The sequence below is a fragment of the Danio rerio genome, chromosome 4 (assembly GCF_052040795.2).
Source record: "Danio rerio strain M-AB ecotype USA chromosome 4, GRCz13ab, whole genome shotgun sequence".
Lineage (NCBI taxonomy): Eukaryota > Metazoa > Chordata > Actinopteri > Cypriniformes > Danionidae > Danio > Danio rerio.
Window position 1 is genome coordinate 49,723,713 of NC_141024.2, and position 23,319 is coordinate 49,747,031.

General features: G+C 38.2%; 3 protein-coding genes across 6 annotated transcripts in view; 1 reads left to right on the forward strand and 2 right to left on the reverse strand.

The window, feature by feature from the left end:
• LOC137490965 (protein NLRC3) overlaps positions 1–23,319 on the reverse strand; it is a 766,684-nt gene that overhangs the window by 447,517 nt on the left and 295,848 nt on the right. The window lies entirely within an intron of this gene.
• LOC137491432 (uncharacterized) overlaps positions 1–23,319 on the reverse strand; it is an 85,544-nt gene that overhangs the window by 21,231 nt on the left and 40,994 nt on the right. The window lies entirely within an intron of this gene.
• Positions 832–18,631, forward strand: LOC141375039 (uncharacterized). Of its 4 annotated transcripts, XR_015483343.2 has the most exons (5): positions 832–871; positions 2,174–2,323; positions 12,421–13,638; positions 13,722–16,227; positions 17,486–18,631. XR_015483343.2 is itself a non-coding variant. In XM_088650355.1 (4 exons), exons 2-4 carry the CDS (start codon positions 2,239–2,241, stop codon positions 13,754–13,756), a joined length of 1,338 nt encoding a protein of 445 aa, XP_088506481.1. In that variant the 5' UTR covers positions 832–871; positions 2,174–2,238; the 3' UTR covers positions 13,757–18,631. The 4 variants fall into 4 exon arrangements, 2 of the variants coding, with proteins under 2 accessions (XP_088506481.1, XP_087104832.1); XR_015942564.1 differs by having other exon boundaries at positions 12,421–16,227; XM_088650355.1 differs by having other exon boundaries at positions 13,722–18,631.

Below are 23,319 nucleotides of genomic sequence, written 5' to 3' on the forward strand. Positions count from 1 at the left end.
TTCTCTTCATTTGCATTCAGCAGAAGAAACTTAAACAGGTTTGGCTCAAGTAGAGGATGAGTAAATTACCGAATTGTAATTTTTTTATGTGAACTACCCCTTTAATGCTTCTGTAAGTAAAGGTAAATTAAATATTATTACTGAAGATATTGCTAAAGAATGGCAGGAAACGTGGAACACAGATAATAAGAGACGACAATTCATATGAAACAATAAGAAACCCTATATAGGCCTATGAAGTTGTAAAAATAGAAAAGAAAATAAGGGGTCATAATTATGAGGATGAGATTTGGACTCTCATATATTAATAGTAAGTAATGTGTTGTAGAAATGCAAGTCATCATGAACTGGATTAAAAAATGTTTCTTTAAAATTGTCTTAAAATGTTTAGATTAAAACTTTTGATCAACTTTAAATACTAAAGTGTGTGTTTGTGAGAGATCTAATCTATTTACATTTTTATTAATATTTTTTATTTTATCAATCTTTTTATTTTTATTTATCTATTTTTATTGTATTTATTTCTGTGTTTTTTCTGTATTATATTTTATATCCATATTTGTTTGCACTACTGTCTTGTTTGTACGTATGCAATATGAATGTACAGTTATTTGTCATGCCAATAAAGTACCTAAAATGTGAAATGTGTGAGAGAGAGAGAGAGAGAGAGAGAGAGAGAGAGAGAGAGAGAGAGAGAGAGAGAGAGAGAGCAGAAATAGTATAGAGTGAAAAACAAGGGAGAAATGTATCAATAAGTCATGACTGCAACAGTAAGGGGCAAAAAAGCTAAACAAAAAAGACTTTTATTTTGGCGTGGTGTGTGACGTCATCAGGCGGCGCCGCTTCAGCGCTTTGATTCAACTGGAGAAAGGTTTGTGTTTTTAAATGTTTTCGGATAAAACCCGATTTAATTAAAGTTTCATGTTTTTCATCCGATGCTACATTGTGTACCTGCTGTTGAAAATATTATTTTAACCCTTTATACAGCGTAGTACTATTTTATTCTGAGTAACCGAGGGCTTTTGTTTGAAACAGAAAAGTGTGTAATGCGAGCTTTAAAATAGAGGTAAAGTTGGTTTTATATTCACACATTTGTTCATTTAGAAGTCTCTATATTGTTTACCATGTTACTTTGAATATTTGATCAGAGTTAGCCTGCCAGTATGACTTGAAATCAACATTAACACTGTTTATTTGACTGTGAACAATGTTGTACTTATGTACTTACAATGTTGTAATTATGATTTTACTATTAAAAGTTTGCTAATAATACTTTTATGAAATTAATTTATTAAAGAAAAGTCTGAATGTGCAAATATAAAACCAACTTTACCTCTATAACCTGCGACCCCCCACATTCATTTATTTAGCAGTCTCTGTATTGTTTACCATGTTACTGAAAATATTCGGTCAGAATTAGAATGCAAGTATGACTTCTAAACAACATTAGCACTATCTAATTGACTGTAACCAATGCTGTACTTTGGTTATTATTAGCTGCTAATATGATTTCCATATTTAGAGTTTGCAAAGAATACATTTAGGAAATTTTATTATTAAGGGGAATGTCTGAATACCCAAATATAAAACCAACTTCACCTCAATTATCTATAGAAGTAAAGTTGGTTTTATATTCAGATATTCAGACTTTCCCCTTAATAATATCATTTCAGAAAAGTATTCAAACAATAGCCACAAATGAGCTGATTAAAACTAGTACTCAATTTCATAGAGATAGGTTGGTTTTATATTCGCACATTCTGACTTTGCCCTTAATAATATAATTTCAGAAAAGTATTATTTGCAAGCTCTAAATAGGGAAATCATATTAGCAGCCAATGACTATCAAAGTGCAACATTGTTCACAGTCAAATAAACAGTGTTAATGTTGTTTTCAAGTTACACTTGCATGCTAATTCCGATCGAATATTCAAAGTAACATGGTAAACAGCATAGAGAATTCTAAATAAACGAATGTGTGAATATAAAACCAACAATACCTCTATGACCCCTCACTTTGAGAACCACTGTTTTAAAGAAAGTTTTACCTGATTTCTTTTTGTTAATTACTCTCATTAATAGAAACTGTTGAAGCAGGTGTTGAATTTTGTTTCTGTTCATTGTTTTATTATTTTAAATAGGACATTTTTATTGTTTTGTTCATTTTAAACAGAATAAAGTGTCCAAACATAGAGAAAAACTCCTGCTGAAGCGACTGAATTCCACACTGTTATAAAGATGGCGTTTATTAAAGAGGAGAGTGAAGATGTGAAGATTGAAGAAACATTCACAGTCAAACAGGAAGATCTGCAGGAACAAACAGGTTGGTTTTCACTCTCAAACACCAACTCAGTTATTTGATCCTCATTCAGATATATTTTAATAATAAGAATACTAAATTAAATCCATCTTGCAGCCCTGAGTGTGTTGCCTAGTTCTTCTAAACGCACACAAGCACTCATTGAAAGACCGAAAAAAGTTTATTTTTTCTCTTGTTCTCATGTCTTTTGTCTTTCTTTTATGTATTATTAGTCTCCCATTTTCTCTACCTGCTTAAGGTTATTGCTTTTCTTGTTCTCCTACTGTTTGTAAAGCGTCATTGAGCACTGGTACTATATAAAATAAATAAAAACAATACATTTAAAAAGGTTTAACTGAGCTGGCGATACTTGACCAACAGTATTCTCATAGAAGACTCAAAATTTTAAGCCTTAAAAAGTCTTAAATTTACTGAAATATTGTGTTTGTGGTCTTAAATCTTTTTAAACAAATTTATTATTATTTTTTTTAAACAAGTCTTTATTTACCTTTGTTCTTGTTTTGTTACTCAATCTGGCCAAAACCCATACAATCACCAACAATCCACCTAAAAAAATCTTTAAACTTTTTATTAAAAAACTTTTTTTAACCTTATTCATCATAATGGTTTAATTATTTTCCTTACAATAACATTTGTTTAAACGTGCTCCATGGATTTACTGCTGAGGACATCGACATGGACAGATTGTTGTGCATAGATTTAGTTTATTATAGTGTTTTAAAACTATTAAAACATTTGTTAATTTTTTTTATTTTTATTATAAAGAAAGTTTATGTATAAATATCTAAAATATATCAAAAATATATATTATTAATTTATTATTGTATTATTAAATGTATTCACTTTTAATATTTGTTTGATGGGGCGAATAAAAACCTTTTCGATCTGGGCCATATGAAAAGTTCTTTAGCCTTTAGCCCTTTATGAGTCTAAAATTTCATTTATAATGGTCTTAAGAAGTCTTACATTTAACTTAGTAAAACCCACAGAAACCCTGATTTAAAGTATGTCAAAAATGTGGATGCCCCTAATATTAAACATGTTGAATGAAATGGACACTAAAATAATTAATTATTATAAACATTGTACTGTCTCAGAATATTGACCATATTCTTCATGTACCAGCAGGCGGCGCCATTGGGATCTTTTTGCTTGAGACTTTTTTTTAAAGAATTAATTTTTAGATCCTAAAAACACCGTTTTATAATTTATCTGTTTTAATTATTTTCCTTACAATAACATTTGTTTAAACGTGCTCCATGTATTTACTGCTGAGGACATCGACCTGGACAGATTGTTGTGCACAGATTTAGTTTATTGTAGTTTTTTTAAACTTTTAAAACATTTGTCCATTTTTTATTATTATGAAGTACGTTTATGTTAGAATACAAGTAGAGCTTGCTTGTTTTTACACAATATTTTTTTTTTCAAATAAATATCTAAAATATGTTAAAAATATGATTAATTTATTATTGTATTATTAATGTATTAAATTATAATATTTATTTGGCAAATAAAAAGTATTTTTTTTCATCTGGGTATTTTGAAAAGTTATTTAGCCTTTAGACCTTTATGAGTCTAAAATTTCATTCATAATGGTCTTAAAAATGTCATAAAAAGTCTTAAATTTAATTTGGTAAAACCTGCAGAAACCTTGGTTTAAAGTATGTCAAAAATTGTGGATGTCCCCAATATTAAATATGCTGAATGAAATGGACACTCAAATAATTAGTTGTTATAAAACATTGAACAGTCTGAGATTATAGACCATGTTCTTTATACACCAGCAGGCGGCGCCATTGGAATCTTTTTGCTTGAGACTTTTTTAAAGAATTAACTTTCAGATCCTAAAATCAGAGTTATGCTTCTTAGGCATGGGGCGATAACCATGTTCAAGGTTTACCGCTGTTTGGAAAAGTCAATGTTTTACAAACCGCCAACATTTTCTGCCATGCCTTTTTAATAAATCTGTGATTCATTTGAATGATTTAGCCTGACATGTTTACTGCTCCAAAATATTTTATAAGTTTCTGAGAAGAAAATATATTTTAGTTTATCATACCGTCAGAATCTTAAACTGGCCCATGCCAAATCCTTGATGTTGCAAAGTCATATTTTCTAATTTTATTATTTTTCTTTGTATGTATAGTCATTAACACACCTGTATGTAGAGCAAGTAGTGTGACTGTTTGCTTAAAGTATTCTGGCACCATGCCGGATCTCCGGCGTGCGGCCCTGAGGGGAAAAAAAAAGTCAGAGCCTGCACATGCAGTTTAATTATAGAAATCCTCAAAATAACCAATTAACTGTTAACCGAAAGAGTGCATTTGTAACCGATTAATGTTATCAGTTAAACAATAAAAAAAAAAAAACTTTATATATTTTTAAAGTTTGGCTGCATAAGGGGCATATGTTGAATAGTTACTAACAACTGCGAGTGTTTTGCTGTTGCGCGCTGTGTGCTCGAGCGGGAAAAAGCGTATAACCTCAGTCTCGTCTTTTTTATTCTTCAATCAAATGAAAGCACTGCAGGGTTTCTGTTGAGGTGACAGCAGTGTTTGGATTGTCAAGGTGACTATGGCAAACTTTTAATGATGGAGGAGACTTGTGGTTGCTGGTTCAATCCAGAGCTGTATTACTTTACAGATCTTGAATATCATAATATTTTTAAAATTACAATTATAACATCGACAGCAACACGACTCACGCACACCAGCTGATTCAGTCGTTTTCCAGTGACATAAAAAAAGAGCACTGGGCTTCTTTTTTTTTTTTTGTTACAGATGTTGCCAAGGACTACATTTATGAATATAACGTTAGAGGCGATTCAGCGAGTTCAAATTCAGCCATGAAACTCGTTGGAAAACCTGTTGTTTTTGCCTATTTGGGAACATTTTGGATTTGTGGCGAACGAGAAAGGCAAACCAATAATTTGGATGAAACAATTTGCAGGGCTTGTTTTTTTATTTAAAAAGAGATAAATAAATAAATAAAACACCTGACCGATAGGATGCAACAAAGAAAAAGCATGTTTTTAATCATTCTTCATAATCTGATTCATAGCCTACATGTAATAAACCCATATTGCGCCAACAAGAACAAGCTCTAAAAGGTAATGTTTAAAGTGAGAGGAGTTATTGATATGTTATTAATATTAGTTGTTATTATTAATGATCATAAACACGACCTGCGTTGTATAAAAGTGTCGTGTCTGCGATCTTTTCTCGTTGAAGAATAGATAATTCATGTTATCCCCATCTTCCCAAACAGGTTTCCACAGTTTCCACTTTTGTTTCTTCTCAAACCATAAAGTATCGCTATAGCAGGCCCGGCGACAGGATGTCATAATTCAATTTCATCAATGAAGGTCAGGCAACGATACCGTTTCTATTAATGCAGACAGATCATGGCTTAAGAACCAAACAAGTGGTTTAAATTAAATGTCAGTCTCCTTTTTTCTTTCTGTTTTATTTTAAATAAATGTTTAAAGTTTTAGGTAAAGACATCAAACTATGTCCACACATGCAAGCTAAACTAAATCATGCTTTATTACCCAACCAATATCAGCATTAGGAAAAAAAATTAAATGTTGCAATTGAATGCCATTTAAAATATTTGTTAAACAAATGTTACTTTAAAAAAAGCATATATATCTATTAAAACTGAATAAAGTACATCGTCTAATCGGAAATAAAGGAAATTAGTTATTATTTCCATAATTACATGTATTAAAAGGCTAGTCTTTTAATTAAGTTAGTTAATTGATCTGAAAATTTTAGTTGCATTTTCTTTTCTTGTAAATAATAAAAGTTGCATCAGATTGATGAAAACAAACCTGAATACCCGTGTGAACAGGGCCACAATGACTTCTTTTTTTTATTTTTATTTTTTTTTACATAGAAACTATAGAATAGTGTCTTTTGTCTATAGACTGGCAAATGCATCTGAAAAAGAAACTGCTGAATCTATGTGAATATTTGGTAACTTATAAAACAAATGTTGTCTGGTTTAGTGATATTAGTAATGCATAAAAAATCCAAAGGAGAATTCTCCTACACTTGACACACTGATGACAGCCACTTTGTGATGGCTTTTAAGGTGGTTAATAAGGTTTGTTGTTGTTACATTGGGAAGTTTGGACTGAACAATCTACATTGTGAAAGCGCTATACAAATAAAGGTGAATTGAATTGAATTGAACAGGAGCAAAGGCTACCTGATGATCACCATTACATTCCTCGAAAAAAAACACTTGCAATCTAGACGCAGTCACCTCATGCTTGTGTTGTGCTACAATCTGTAAACTCCACTCATTAAAATAATGGCTGGGTGTTTATACTGTAAAATTATGACTATATTTAATTATTGCCTGTAGACCACAAATATCGTTATCATGATAATTGTGCAGCCCTATACCCTTTCATTATGTTCTTGGCTGTTTTTGACCCATTGACTTTCATTATAACCACATTTTTAACCGCAAAGCCATGAAACCAAGTCTATCAGATAAAGAGCAGGAGTCAGAGATTCAATTAAAAGAAAGTTTACTATAGATAGCAGGGTCGGAGTGGCACTCCTTTTCAGCCCTGGAGTTTCAAGCCTCAGACCGGCCCACCTCAGTTCACGACTGACTATATTAAAATAAGGTCATACCAATTCAGTTTCTAATTACACTATCACGTCTTTTTTTTTTTTGAGAAAACAGCTGCTTTAGAACTTCAAATGTTCAACAACCCTAACAGTATTATATATGTCTTAACAATAAAAATGAAAAAAAAAAACACTCAGATGAGGATCAAACCCCGGTCAGAGGCATCGTAATCTAACGTGCTAACCACTGGACCACAACAGTTGAATATTGAGAGGTGACTCATCTGACTTATATCATCATTAACCTGTAGGTTGGTTATATATAAAAAGAGCAGAGCTGCGGTAAAATAATAAATAAGAAGACTGTGGTCAAGTAAATAAATAAATAAATTTAAAAAGTGTGACTGCTGAGAGCAACAGATTCTGGAGCTAGGGACACCGGCCATCGCGGCCAAAAAACGGACCTGCCTACCGGGAATTCTCCCGGTCCTCCTGATTAGCCAATCAGGGCCTGATAGATAGTTTGCAGTTTCATCAGCAGAGGCCAGCTTAAACACTCGCAAAAAGTTTGTAGACCGTTCAACATAAAAACTCAGAACAACAACATTTAGACTCTTAAATACCGTCATTAACTGCGTCATACATATAGGCGTTTAACCCCCAGGGGTTGAAGTACAATTTAAGTCTCCTCCAATTAGTAATATTCTTGAGCTATGCTGTATAATTGTGTTGAAAACTTTTTTTATTAAAAGCCGGTCTGTCCTCCTTTGGAGCCTATATATTCATGAGTGATATTTCAATGCTATCCATAGAGCCATTTAGCAATATAAATCTACGCTCAAGATCTTTATGGATATTTACTAAGTTAAAGACACAATAAATATTTAAGTAAATAAATTTAAATAATAAAAGAAAAAATAGAATGAAATAAAATGACATTGAAGGAAAAGATGCATAGCAGTTATGCTTTTGGTGGCTAACATGGTAACTATAGAGTGGAGGAACTATGACGTCACTTTGTAGGCTAATCGGCTGCTAGCATAAAACTGGTTCCCTCATGAAAACCCCTATAGGATTTTCCCATAGGCTTTTCGAAGATTGCCAATAATAAGCTCCGTGTTCAAACACTGTTCATTACACTAACACGTTTTGTCCAGCCGGATAATCCTCACATAAAAATACAACTTTGAGCACTTTTGGATCTTAAATGCAAACGCAAGAGATGAAAAGCTAACATTAGGCTATAAACGGACTACAGAGCCCTTGGGGCGCTCGCCTGTGACTACAGCACCACCCTGCTACAGACGACTTATCAAGCTTATTTTTTAGAAATAATGTCCATGACAAAGAGTTAATCTCTCTGTTTATTATATTATAATCCACAGTATATATTATAAACAAATAAATACACACAAACACATAGAACTACGTGCCTTATGGATCGTTTTTAAGTGGGAAATACATCTGTTTTGCTTTACGGTTGTTCTAAAAGTTTTAAAACTATGTATAAATGTGCCTGCATAGTATTATCATAATACATATTTAAATAAGTGTATCGTTCGCGTGCACACAGCCTGCTTGCTTTAACAGAAGACAGAAATGAGGCGTGAGGGACAAGTCTATCAAATCAATGCCTGCAAGTTCCATCATGAACACAGAGCAACATTCAATATTCCTTTTATGTCACGAAGTACAGTGAAAAGCAGCCCATACAGTCAAATATGCTATATATTTTACGGATGAGTGTAAATATTGCAGTTATGACAGAGTTAAACTTGTTTAGATAAAGAAAAAAAGACGAAAAATCACTTGATTACTTAAAAATGACAGTTAAAATGCATGTATTTATTTACACGTTTGCATCACTGAGAGCAGGAAAAAAGCAGGCTGAACTGGTGAGTATCATTTAATTAAAATAAATGATCAACAAATGAATCTGTCTCGACAGTCTTTACAAGTGAAAGAATTATCTACACACAATCTGAATTCCCAATTAGAAAAATACTCAAACTATAAAATACTATTCATGAAAATACCTAAATAACAGACAAATCCAAATGCCCAACAGAAGCGAGCTGCGCTACAGACCAGATCATTTCGATGACGTATAATGTCCTCGACACCACCTGTAGTCTCATTTAGCACTTTGATAGCAACCATCCTTTTAAAGAAGCATAAGCGATTTAAAAATTCACGAGTGTGCTGTAACGGATGTGTTTTATGTCGTAGAATAAAACGTGAAAGTATAGTGAGTTTGTGTTAGCCACGAACCTTATTTTAGCGATTTTACTGAAACCCCATACAAAAAACCCATTGACTTTGGGACGAGGGAACCGGAAGTGCTAAAATGCTAACTCGCTTCCGGGTAATTGCATACAAATTGATGTCATAGTTCCTTCACTCTATTGGATAGGTACAGATGGAGATTCTTTCAGAACAAATTTTTTAGTATTGAGAGGTCTTAGGGGAACAGTAAGACCTATAAACTAGGAACTAAAGTAGATGTCTTTGGAACAACAATACCTACTACAGTTCAGCCTTACTATGTAGGGTATACCTGTCAACATTGGGATGTGAAAATAAGGGATGTGCCCACCATAATAAGGGATGTGTCCACCATAATAAGGGGACCGGGGACCCCACAGCCCATTTTCATATTTTTCATATGACACAAGTACAAGTTATAGCTCAAATGAAAGTGAATTATATCCCCATATCAAACAGTTGCCGGATGAACCATGGTGTTTCCATAGCGCAGAAATGAAAACAATACATTCATGATCAATAAGCAGCCCCAGATAGCAGACAGCTGTCATCTCTTACCTTATGTTGTGTGCTTCAGGGCCATTCTCCTCTGTTTTTGAGGTGATGTGCATAAGTAATCCTTTTATATGTCTGATGTGGTCTAAACATAGTAAATTATGTTTGATCAAACAAAAGAATAGTGAAATATGTAAACAATGATCGATCCCTGTGGCTTGTACAGCACCTCTCAACAGTTGGAATACAATAACTTTTGCATAGATAATGGTAGAGACATTTTTCTTTTTTACTATGATTACAGACATGTGCAGGAACCACCAAAATTAATTACAACACGCTAGACCACACAGAACCTAAAAGGTACACTTTAAAATTTGAGTTAATAAAAAATAAATAAATACAAAAGCGCCTCTATTTTTAGCTGTTTATTATAACACAGACAACATATACAGGTATTTTAAATGCTCTCAATAGTGTTTTGTGAAAATGCAAAGGGTTTTCTTTTAAAGGGCCATGAAACCCCCTTGTTTCAGCAGAGTGTTTTCACACCTCTACTTTGGAAAAAGTCAGAAAAGTGGGCGTGTCCAGCTCTGTTTAGTGGGGAGTGTCGGAGGAAGAAAAGAGGCTTGGTGTGGGAGTGTCTATTTGGGCGCGCTGAATTTCAGAGTCAAAACACACAACCACAGCGGACAATGTGACTGTGTTTACATGGACATCTGTAGTCGAATTATTTGCCAAATTATTAAATGGTTGACTTTAACTGCAGTTTGGCTCTTTCATTCAGGGAATTCATTCATGCCCCTCACGACAAACGTGATATTTGATTCAAGGAGCTGCTCTAAGTGTGTATTTTTCATGCAATGTTTGATACCGCATGGCGAATGAGAGAGAAAAAAAAACTCAGCATTTCCCGGAAACTTAGATGCACACGGCAGGTAGTGTCAGAAAGCCGCGTGTGTTATTCCGGTCACAAAATTCAACACGAGGTTATAGTTTAATTGTAACTGTTAGTGCTAACTTGTTTACACTCGGTGCAATAGTTTGTTTGATACAAATAAAATACGAACTGAATAAACAAAGAGCACTGGTCGCTCACTTATCAAATCTGTAGAGACAGGACAATCACCAGCAACTAGAGCCGCGTCTTTATTAAGAGAAGACAACAATCGAATCCGGATCTCAGCGTTTGCAGATGAGAACAGCTCTCAGGTAAACAATGTTCCTCCTTAGACACGTAAGTTATTGTTGTCGCGCGTCGCGTACACTGTTAATCCAGACGTGACGCCAGCTGCGCTCTCACAGAGAGAAAATGAAAACAAAACTTAACTGCAGCAAACTATAAAAGCAACACTTCACGCTTGTTTTGCCAATATAACGTGGCGTCTTTGTGGTGTAAGCACGGTGACACTAATGAATATTAATGAAGTTGCACAATAGAGCGCGCTGATTGGTTTGAACCAAGCCTTACTCATGCATTAATGCAACACACTGTAAGACGTAATAAGACACACTCTGGCACAGACGCCCAGTCTGCACGCTGGAATACAGGCTATTATGTCATGACCGTGACGCAGCTTCAAAAATTCGTTTCAAACCGGAAGTACGAATTTGCTTGAAATAACGCAAAAACAACCAATTTACACTTTTTAGTGAAATATAGGTGTCCTAATAGTGTTTTTAGCAGTGTGGGACACATATACGACTGTCAACAGCTCAAAAAATGTGTTTTGGTGTTTCGTGACCCTTTAAAGTTATACCAATTTTTTTCATTTACACCTCTGCATGTGGATTTGGCAAGCTTTTAAATTTGGGTAGGCAAAATCCAGGCGGAAAATCACAAAATATTACTGATGGGCAGAAGGCAAGCCATTGTGTAAATCAGGTTGATGCTTGCTGTAATAGAAAGAGATGATGACTGTCCAGCTTGTTGCTTCACCCGGCAGATGAGATGCTCAGTGTAGACCCTAAGCCTGTATACAGTACATGAATGTATACAGTATATACAGTATAATAAACCTTACTATAGTATGGTTAATGTAATATTATATAATATTAAATGTAATATTATTTAATATAAAATACAATTACAACTTGTTACTTCTTTCATCTGGGTTATATTCTTGTACATAATTTTTTAACTGTACCTTTAGAACCTTATATTATCACCAAAAGCAGCATCACAGCAGTCTCCTTTTAGTCACTCCACCTCTTCACAGAGATTGTCTGCCTAATATAGTGTATAAAATCAACTACCGTGGCTTCTGGAACTTAACAGTAATGATATTCCAGATGCTGGACATCCACTGGCACATGGCCTCACCAGTTTAAGAGTAAATCTCCCTTCTTTGCAATGCTCTGATGCGTTTAGGTTTCTCTGCTATTAGATTTTGCTGTAGAATGAAATCAACGATATCAGATTTCGCTATGCGGAAGTAAACAGCCTGACTGATATTCTACCGGAAACACGTCAGCAGAGTTTGTGCATAGAGCCTATTTACTATAAAATCTATGTTAAGCGGCTTTAACACAATTTCCATTGTAAAAGCACTAGATAAATAAAGATGAATTTAATGGAATCTGCTTAAATGTGTACAAGTTAATGAACCAAACAAAATATCTGATTTATTTTACATTTAATGTGCATCAAAATTAGTGTGTGTAGCCAATGTTTCCAGTGTCTTCTCACTTTTCAGCTTTCAATGAGAGTTTTTAAGACTCAATAAAAACTAATGTTTTTTTAAATTTCAGACCTAATTGAAGAGTATGAGGGGAGTAAAGAGGAGGAACATCATGTCAAAATTGAGGACCAAAGTCATTTACAGACTGATGGTATTTTAAAGAGGAGAGACAAGAATCGTTTCACCTGCACTCAGTGTGGAAAGAGTTTGGCAAGCAAAAGCAAACTTAAGATTCACATGAGGATCCACACTGGAGAGAAACCATTCACATGCACTCAGTGTGGAAAGAGTTTCAGCCACTCATCAAACTTTAATAATCACATAAAGATCCACACTGGAGAGAAACCATACACTTGCACTCAGTGTGGGAAGAGTTTCAACCAATCATCAAACCTTAATAATCACATGAAGATCCACACTGGAGAGAAACCATTCACATGCCCTCAGTGTGGAAAGAGTTTTGGAATACAAAGCAGTCTTAAAATTCACATGAGGATCCACACGGGAGAGAAACCATTCACATGTACTCAGTGTGGGAGGAGTTACCACCAATCATCAAACCTTAATAATCACATGAAAAGCCACACTGGAGAGAAACCATACACTTGCACTCAGTGTGGGAAGAGTTTTGGAATACAAAACACTCTTAAAATTCACATGAGGATCCACACTGGAGAGAAACCATTCACATGCACTCAGTGTGGGAAGAGTTTCAACCAATCATCAAACCTTAATAATCACATGAAGATCCACACTGGAGAGAAACCATTCACATGCACTCAGTGTGGGAAGAGTTTTGGAATACAAAACACTCTTAAAATTCATATGAGGATCCACACTGGAGAGAAACCATTCACATGCACTCAGTGTGGGAGGAGTTTTAACCAATCATCATCCCTTAATCTACACATGATGATTCACACTGGGGAGAAACCATTCACATGCACTCAGTGTGGGAAGAGGTTTAGCCAATCATCAAACTTTAATAAACACATGAAGATCCACAGTGGAGAGAAACCATTTACATGCCACCAGTGTGGAAAGAGTTTTAGCATACCATCACACTTTAATCTACACATGAGGATCCACACTGGAGAGAAACTATTCACATGCACTCAGTGTGGGAAGAGTTTCAGCCATTCATCAAACCTCAATTCACACATGAGGATCCACACTGGAGAGAAACCATTTACATGCACTCAGTGTGGAAAGAGTTTCAGCCAATCATCATCCCTTAATTTACACATGAGGATCCACACTGGAGAGAAACCATTCACTTGCACTCAGTGTGGAAAGAGTTTCAGCCAATTGTCATCCCTTAATATACACATGAGGATCCACACTGAAGAGAAACCATTCACTTGCACTCAGTGTGGGAAGAGTTTCAGCCAGTCAGCACACCTTAATAAACACGTGTTGAGCCACAATGGAAAAAAGCCATTCACTTGTACTTAAGCCACGGTCACACTTGATTTTTTTTCCCCATAGACTTCCATTCATACGCATGCAAATGCGTCAGACCGGAAACACAAGTTCTCCCTCGGTTGGGGAACTTCAGTACTGTACAGTGGATTTGATCTTGGAAAATCCACGTATGGGAGGATTCGATTCAGAAGCCGTTTGTCTGAAAGAGTATTGAATGGGCCAATGAAGCAAAGAATTGGCAGCGTAAGTTTGTGCAGGTGTGCCTCATTGCCAATTATCCCAGCATATAAGCACACCTGGAGCGAGTCACTTGCTGGCCCACTACGTTGTTGGTCTGCCCGCTGGTCAGCCTGCGTTTTGGGTATAGGTGCCTGCTATGCGTGATCCCCACTAGGCGATCCCAAATGCTTATTCCGCCACAGTTAAGCCCCCCCCATGATCAAATCCACTGTATAGCACTTCCGTTACCCTACTCGGGGAACAAAGGGTTACTTCTGTAACCTCAAACGTTCTTGCGTCAAGTTTCGTAGTTCAGTTACTTACAAAGTTTAATCTTGGTGAAGTCTTACCTGCGAAATCGCATCACTTGACTGTGTGAGACCAATCAAATATCAAAACATGACCTCTCTGGACAGAAATTTAAAACATGGTCCAATCGCTCACCTTTTTAAATATATAATCATCTTTGTAGCGAAATTAGCTAAGTTTATGAATATTAATGATCATGAATAACAAGTTATTATTAAATATTAATATTCCGGTTTAACCTACTGTCAATTTTGCAAAACAGATATATAACATGATTCCGCCTGCTTGTTCGAGCAGACACTAAGATTATGAATAATAATTATCAATAACAACCTATTATTATTATTAGTATTATTATAAATATAACCAGACCTCGCCTGCTCGTCTGAGTGGACCCTGTGATGATCTGTTTGTTTAGAAAGCAAATTATTACTACTCCTTTTGAAGTAGATTAATCATTTATGAGTTTGATGAACTTAATAACAGCTTGTACCAAAGGAATCAATCGCTTTAGTGACTTTTTCTGTGAGGCAAACAATACAATCCATTTGATTATAATGGGATTTATTGACTAGTCTGACATGTAACGAACAAACGCACAAACATAACATCAAACATAGAACAAACGTAAACTGAATATAGATAGGCTATATAGGGATCTGTAAAACCTATAACAAACAGAAAGAAACAGAAAAGCGATGAAATAGAGAGTTTAGATTAAAGAATGGCAAATCTACCTCAGTTCCACACAACTATTCAGGACCATTAAGATTGCAAAGAAAACACCTTTTTGATAAGGGGCACAGCTTTAATGCATAACATAATTACCTTTAGAAAGATGGTTTTTCTCTCTTTTTGCGAGTATTCTCTCTGATGCGTTAGATGTCCTTTAGTGTCCTTTCTAGATGCACAGTTTGCGATGCAGGTCGAGGATACGCGATCGCAACTTTAAACTGAGTTTTACTTTGCCAGGAAAAATAAGAAAGCGTGGGCTCAGACGAGCCACGCGGCTAAAGAAAATGCCGTTTGCCCCCTCAAAAGGGGGCAGCCTCTTAGAGAGTTTATCCGGATCATTCTGTGCAGAGTTGTGCACACGGCTGGTTTTTAAACTGTGGTGGCATGTCACACCCCTTTTTCTACTGACTGACCAATGGTCTTCTAGCAAAGTTTGAGAGGGAGATTTTTTTTTGTCTCTGAACCGCTAATATGCAAAATAAGGGTCCGCACTAAAACATGCTAAGAGACATTAACTCGGAGCATTAAATAATTTAAGTCATATAGATTATGATCATGTGCTACGCATCATGTGTTGTAAAATGGCAGGAGAAACTGTATGAAACACTACAGTTTTAAGAAATACATCAACATGATTCCCACATTCTTAGCTGGTATAGCGTCTTAAAAAGGGCACGAGAGAGATATTTACATGTTAGAAAAGTCAGAAAAGAAATACAAAGTTTACAAACACATAAAATTTACTTTTGGGCTGATTCAGGATTTCTGAGTCCCTTTCAGCATCGGGAGCCTTGTGTGTGTGTTCCTGTGTGTCTCGGGAGGCAGGGGGGCAGGAATGTCTTTTGAAGTTTTGGCAACCATCTCTGGCTTACCTCTAGATAAGTGGTGACACACAGGCTCAGACTTTGTGGCACCAAGAGTCATAAACCCACGCAGAGGAGACTTAGACCCCTTTATAAAATCGATACCTAATTTTATCTACTGACTGTACGTTACATCTTGTTTAATCCTGCCTCTTTTCGCAGCGCTGAACAACAGAATTTTGCATGCTCAAACTATAGTGTGACCGCAGCTTCGGAGAGAAACTATTCATATGCACTCAGTGTGGGAAGAGTTTCAACAGATCAGCAAACTTTAATGAATACATGAAGATTCACACTGGTGTGAAAGAGTATATGTGCTTTAAAGGGCCATGAAACCCCCTCGTTTCAGCAGGGTGTTTTCACACCTCTTCTTTGGAAAAAGTCAGAAAAGTGGGCGTGTCCAGCTCTGTTTAGGGGGGAGTGTCGGAGGAACTAAAGTGGGAGGGTGTGGGAGTGTCGATTTGGGCACGCGCGAGTTTCAGAGTCAAAATACACACACACACACACACACATACATACAGGAGAATGTGATGGTGATTAACCTACATGGACATCTGTAGTCGAATTATTAGCCAAATTATTAAATGGTGGACTTTAACTGCAGTTTGGCTCTTTCATTCAGGGAATTCATTCATGCCCCTCGCGACACACGAGATATTTGATTCGAGGCGCTGCTCTAAGCGTGTATTTTTCATGCAATGTTTTATACCGCACGGCGAATGAGTGAAAAAAAACCCTCTGCATTTCCCAGAAACTTAGATGCACACGGCAGGTAGCGTCAGAAAGCCGCGCGTGTTATTCCGGTCACTAAATGCGGTAAAAACCCTACACGAGGTTAAAGTTTGGTTGTGGTGCTAACGTGTTTACACTCTGTGCAATAGTTTGTTAGATACGAACAAACTAAATAAACAAAGAGCACTGGTCGCTCACTTACCAAATCTGTAGAGACAGGACAATCACCAGCAACTAGAGCCGCGTCTTTATGAAGAGAATACTACAAACGATTCCAGATCCCAGCGTTTGCAGATGAGAACAGCTCTCAGGTAAACAATAATCCTCCTTAGACAAGTAAGTTATTGTTGTCGCGCGTCGCGTACTCTGTTAATCCACACGTAACTCCAGCTGAACTCTCACAGAGAGAAAATGAAAACGAAACTTAACTGCAGCAAACTATAAAAGCAACACTTCACGCTTGTTTTGCCAACACAACGTGGCGTCTCTGTCCTGAAAACACGGTGATAGTAATGAATATTAATGAAGTTGCACAATAGAGTGCGCTGATTGGTTTGACCCAAGCCTTACTCATGCATTAATGCAACACACTGTAAGACGTAATAAGACTCACTCAGGCACAGACGCCCAGTCTGCACGCTGGAATACACGCTATTATGTCATGGCCGTGACGCAGCTTCAAAAATTCGTTTCAAACAGGAAGTACGAATTTGCTTAAAATAACGCAAAAACAACCAATTTACACTTTTTTGTGAAATATAGGTGTCCTAATAGTGTTTTTAGCAGTGTGGGACACATATACGACTGTCAACAGCTCAAAAAATGTGTTTTGGTGTTTCGTGACCCTTTAAGTGTGAGAAGACTTTTATTACAGCTCCAAAATTGAAACTGCACCAGACGTTTCACACTGGAGAGACCGTACAAGTGTTCACAATGTGACAAGAGGTTTAATCAGTTATCACATCTGAAAACAGAAGAGGATTCACACTGGAGAGAAACTCTACAGATCTGATCAGTGTCTACAGAGTTTCACTCATTCGGCGCAGTTTAACAAACACATGGACAAAAAGTTGCACAGAATACATGAATGCAGCAAAACATTTTCTCATGTGCACAGGATGTTTCATGTCTGAATTATGTTTGAAAAGGTTGAGTGACAATATACTGTTTTCCAATACTCCTACACTGCAGTAGGTGGGGTTGTAAATGTGTTGCGCTCCTTATGTTTACCGTAAACACAGTGATGGTGGCTGAGAGAAGAACAGTTTCATAAACATCTGGCAAACAGCATCTCAGCGGCTTAAAATCTCATTGCAAGTGATTGTACAGTTGCGGATACATTTGTACTCCACTCTCCAGTGTATTCATGTAGCTAGTGTTGTTTTGGATGATGTTCTCTGTCTGACTTCCTGAATGAGAAACAAATCACTGGGAAGACACCGCACATCAAACAAGGTGGAGCTCCAGGACTGTTAGTTTGCATATACCAGGGCCTCAAGCTTAGAAAGCCAATTTAATTGTCCTGTGTTGCAGCTTTTATTAGTAAATTTTCTTTACTTTTAGGTTCAAGATTCTTTTTAGTTTACTAAATTTACTTTTTTGAGTAGAATACAAACTTGATGAATATTTTATGATTTAGGCAGAGCGACAGGTATTAAGTGTTACAATATTAATACACTGATAATCCCAAAGTAAATCCCAGGTAAATCCTGATTGGATGCCTGCATTACTCATCAATGGGTAAATAAAAGTTGTTGTGCTAGCTACCCCAGGACGCTGTGGCTACTCAGGAGTCTTTATGTCAAGACCATCATGCCATTTCATTGACTCTTTAACTTTAAGGTATTGTTTTGCATTACTTATATCATGTAGGTAACGTGTTGTTGTGATTATATCCTAAGTTCTTTATCTTCATTATTATCCCTAGACATTTGTTGGTTGCTTTTATTAATTTTTCTATGAGTTATATTCTATAATAAATAATTTGCATTCAGGCTATTTTGTTGGCTCATCTCTCTTGTATGTTGCGACTCAAACAAGCGGCATGTACTTGATATACTGAAGTAAACAAGAAACTTTAGAAAGAAAGTAAAAAATTTGATTTGGTATGCGAAATGTATTTTTTTGCTGTATGGAACAGAACAAACACTCATTTGGGGGATGGTTGGTCTCTAGAACGACAAAGTCAGTTTGGGGGGGGGTCTTTCTCTCGAACTAAGGGCCAGTAGAAATACATTCGGTCTTTGGAACGATCGCTGGCAAACGCTTGGATGCACTCACCGGGGGGTGTTGATTAAACCCAGGCCCAAACCCACTAAGCCATTCCCGAAGAGAGACCACCTTTCCTGGCTTACCTGTCGGGACGTCCAGCGTCTGGAGGTGCGTGCCCGAAGCCAACTGTCTCTGACCTGCCGTCGTGACTTCGACGAAGGCAAAGAAAAAGGGACTCTGTTTATTTTTGGCTTTTGCGGTTGAACAAACCAGGGGTCTAAGGGCAGGCTAGCAGCCCCCAGAGCCAAGCCCGGGCAAGGCTGGTGTGCGCTATGACCCTGGTGCAGGCGGGGATCCAGGGTCCAGAGGCATCAAACACTGCCCCAGGTAGGAGTGCCCGAGCCTGGGCAAGGCAGGTCCACACTATGACCCTGGTGCAGGCGGGGATCCAGGGTCCAGAGGCATTAAACGCTCCCCCAGGTAGGAGAGCCCGGGCGAGGCAGGTGTGCGATATGACCCTGGTGCAGGCGGGGATTCAGGGTCCAGAGGCATTAAACGCTGCCCCAGGTAGGAGTGCCCGAGCCCAGGCAAGGCAGGTGTGCGCTATGACCCTGGTGCAGGCAGGGATCCAGGGTCCAGAGGCATCAAACGCTGCCCCAGGTAGAAGTGCCCAAGCCTGGGCAAGGCAGGTGCGCGCTATGTAGGGTTGGGTACCAAAACTCGGTGCCATAGTATCTTTAGAACCGGTATGCACCGGATCAAATCAGCATATGAATTTCTGTGCATAACTTTGGTGCTGCAACAAAACCGTAAAGCAGGTCGCGCACCGGAAGCGCCACTCGGCAGCGCACAGCGCCATGCATTTTATAACCAACAATCAACACAAGTCAACGGCTCAAAAACACACGCAATATAGCCCACAGTCAGCGCAAACTTCTCAACTGGGTCTCTAATCCTTACCAGCACATGTAAGCTCTGTTAGAGTCATTTTGTCATTCCCAGTTCATAATAATCCAAAAGGCGAATCTAATCATGGCAGTTTGTTCATGATTCAGGTTGCTAAAACAATTTTGCTCCTGTGTTTTGCCGGGCTTCTCTTTTTTTCAGCGTTTCACTCTCGCTTCACTCTCGCGCTTGTCCTTTTTTTTCTGAATGGATCAGATGACGGGGACACTTCAATAATCACACACACATTCGTTATATCAAATATAGACCCAAAAAGAAAGCGAATACCGCTCACACTTTTAGACGGGCTCGTAAAACAACAACAGGACACGGCAGATTTTTCTTCTTGGCTGTGTGTCTGTTCGTGGAGACGACGATAAGGTTTGTTTGAGGCCGGGTCATCCCATTATTATATGCATATAGTATTTTCATGTAATGTCTCGACTTTGTATTTAAAAAAAAAACATGGCAGTTCCTTTGTTTATGTTCTGTGTAGCTCCACAAGCTCATGACGTATCTCTGTAACCAATTAGCGTTCAGCTGCACATGTAGCTCCACCTTTTGGTACCATTTCGAAAAGGTATCGAAAAAGTGGTACGGTACGGTTTGGTTTGGTACGCTTTTTGACACCCATAAACGTATAAAAAAAAAAAAACAGCCATAAAAGCGTACCAAACCGTACCGTACCACTCAGTGGAAACAGGCCAGTAGTGTCCTCACTGCTGTTCTGCTTTCGTAAAATTGGGCAGAAAAGGGCCCATGGCATGGAGCCCTGCAGGTTAGCGTGGATGAAGTGTCTAAGCTGCTGGATTTAAGCTCTAATCACTTTGGGGGCGTGGGTTCGAATTCCAGCACTGCCAGTTGTGGTTTTAAACACGGTCAAACTGCTTGAGTGTGTGCGCATTCTCAGTGAACGCTGGAAATGAGAGAGTACATTTAAGTTGGCAACTAGTCAGTATAATTTGTTCTTTAAAACTCACGGCAGACTTGATGGTGTGACAGCAACACATTCCCCAGCTCGAATCTGCTCAGGAGCAAGTGTCTTTTCCCACGATTAGATTGCAGCATCTTAACAAAGTCTGCACTGGAAGTCTCTCTCTGCCACTGCTCCTTTTAGCAAGAGCACTCTATTGAACTACGGTGTAAAGATAGTGAACTAGACAGTAAAGATTCCCAATTAGAGTAGTAATACTCTATAACTGGATTTGAATATAATAACAACAACAATGTTGGGTCTGCTGTGATGGAATCAGTAACTTTCACTCTTTTGTGAAATAACAGTTACCTTGTAATCAGGTGCTTAAATGCATCGCAGCTGGCTGCCATTTGGAGTAGACTTCAAATGCCTTAAGGGGTGCTCAAATAGAGACAGAACTGTGGTTGACAGGAAGGTGGGAGTGCTTCCTAAGCTGGTATTAAGGAGCTTTCTTTCTTTGTGGAGAAGCTCCAGCAAGGCATGGCCAAATTGAACTGATTTCCCAGCGCTGTTGTGCTACTTGAAACAAGTTGGTATGAAAACTGCTCAGGGACAGCAGCTTGGCAAGGTAGCGTGGCCGAGCCGTCTAAGACGCTGGATTAAGGCTCCAGTCTCTTCGGGGGCGTGGGTTTGAATCCCACCGCTGCCAGGCAGTGCTTTTAGGATGCTTGAGAATGACCTCTCTGCTTGAGCAAACAGCAAAGTGATACTGCACGCTTCCGCTCACATCCAAACATAGACTCCTTGGCCAAAGTTGAAGGGCTTCACTAGGAAGCTCTGCGTCCTCTCTGCTGTTCTGCTTCCATAAATTGAGGAGAAAAGGGACCACTGCATGGATCTATCTAGGGTAGCCTGGCCGAGGGATCTAAGGTGCTGGATTTAGGCTCCAGTCTCTTCGGGGGCATGGGTTTGAATCCCACCGCTGCCAAATGTGGTTTTAAACACGGCCAAACTGCTTGAGTGTGTGCACGTTTTCAGTGAACGCTAGAAATAAGAAAGTACATTTAAATTGGCAACTAGTCAGTATAATGTGTTCTTTGAAACTCACGGCAGACTTGTTGGTGTGACAGCAACACATTCCCCAGCTCGAATCTGCTCAGGAGCAAGTGTCTTTCCCACGATTAGATTGCAGCATCTTAACAAAGTCTGCACTGGAAGTCTCTCTCTGCCATTGCTCCTTTTCGCAAGAGCACCCTATTGAAACAGGAACAGTAAAGATTCACAATTAGAGTAGTAATACTCTATAACTGGATTTGAATATAATAACAACAACAATGTGGGGTCTGCTGTGATGGAATCAGTAACTTTCACTCTTTTGTGAAATAACAGTTACCTTGTAATCAGGTGCTTAAATGCATCGCAGCTGGCTGCCGTTTGGAGTAGACTTCAATTGCCTTGAGGTGTGCTCAAATAGAGACAGAACTGTGGTTGACAGGAAGGTGGGAGTGCTTCCTAAGCTGGTATTAAGGAGATCTCTTTCTTTGAGGAGGAGCTCCAGCAAGGCATGGCCAAATTGAACTGATTTCCCAGTGCTGTGGCGCTACTTGAAACAAGTTGGTGTGAAAACTGCTCAGGGAAAGCAGCTTGGCAAGGTAGTGTGGCCTAGCGGTTTAAGGTAGGCTTGGGCGGTATTACGGTATTATGGTATACCGCGGGGTCTAAAAATAGCAACAGTGTGAGTTTCAATACCGTTATACCGTCATAAAATATTAAATATCCTTTATTTAATGCCTACAAAAACGTATGTGCGATTGTCATCACGGGACAGTGTGGAGGAGAGGGAGAGGGAGGGGGAGAGAGGGAGAGGGAGGGGGGGAGAGGGAGTGGGAGAGAGGGACAGGGAGAAGTGACGTGACGAGTGGCGCTCCAAAGTGTCCTGCAGTTACGCAGTTTCGACTGAACAGAAGGGAGACGTGGTTAATATGAACGAGAGGTCTGCATTAGAGCTGAAAATCTTTGCCCGAACCCGGCGAGACCCGAAAAAATCCAAATCCCTGCATTAAAATCCATCCCTGCAAAGGTGAAGCAAATGATGACGAAGTAGTAAAAAAAGAGAATTTTGACGGCGGTCAAGTCAGTCACTAGTTCAGAAGGAGCAGTTATTCCAGCCGCAGGTATTTCGCGGTCGCTCATACACCGCGTTTTACGGTAGAGCCCTAAACCGCAAGCTGACAGGTAAAATGACGAGGCCACTCGCTACCCTGAAACTGCTGTCATGGAAAATTAAATGGATGTTCCTGACTGGTAGAAGATGAACAAACAATCCTACCCAAAACTTGCAAAATAAGCCGGATCAGAACTCTGCATCTCGACCTGTAGCCGCAGGAAAGGGTGTTCAGCTGCTGGACGCACATGAGCGCAAGACTGCGCTAAAGCCTGTGGATTTAATAATGTTCCTCCACAAACACACGTAGACTAATCTTGGTGAGTACAGGGTTTAAAATTATAAATAAATATTAATTAAACTATATAATCATAATTTAGACAGAGTATACAGGCTAATAGTGGCATTATTCTTTTAATATTCAGCTTCACCGCCGCCCTAATGCCAGAT

Bases quoted from the DNA above. Each gene is read 5' to 3' on its own strand.
- LOC141375039 (XM_087248706.2), top strand. From the start codon at position 2,239: ATGGCGTTTATTAAAGAGGAGAGTGAAGATGTGAAGATTGAAGAAACA. The intron at 2,324-12,420 runs GTTGGTTTTCAC...TTTAAATTTCAG, and splicing joins AGATCTGCAGGAACAAACAG to ACCTAATTGAAGAGTATGAG.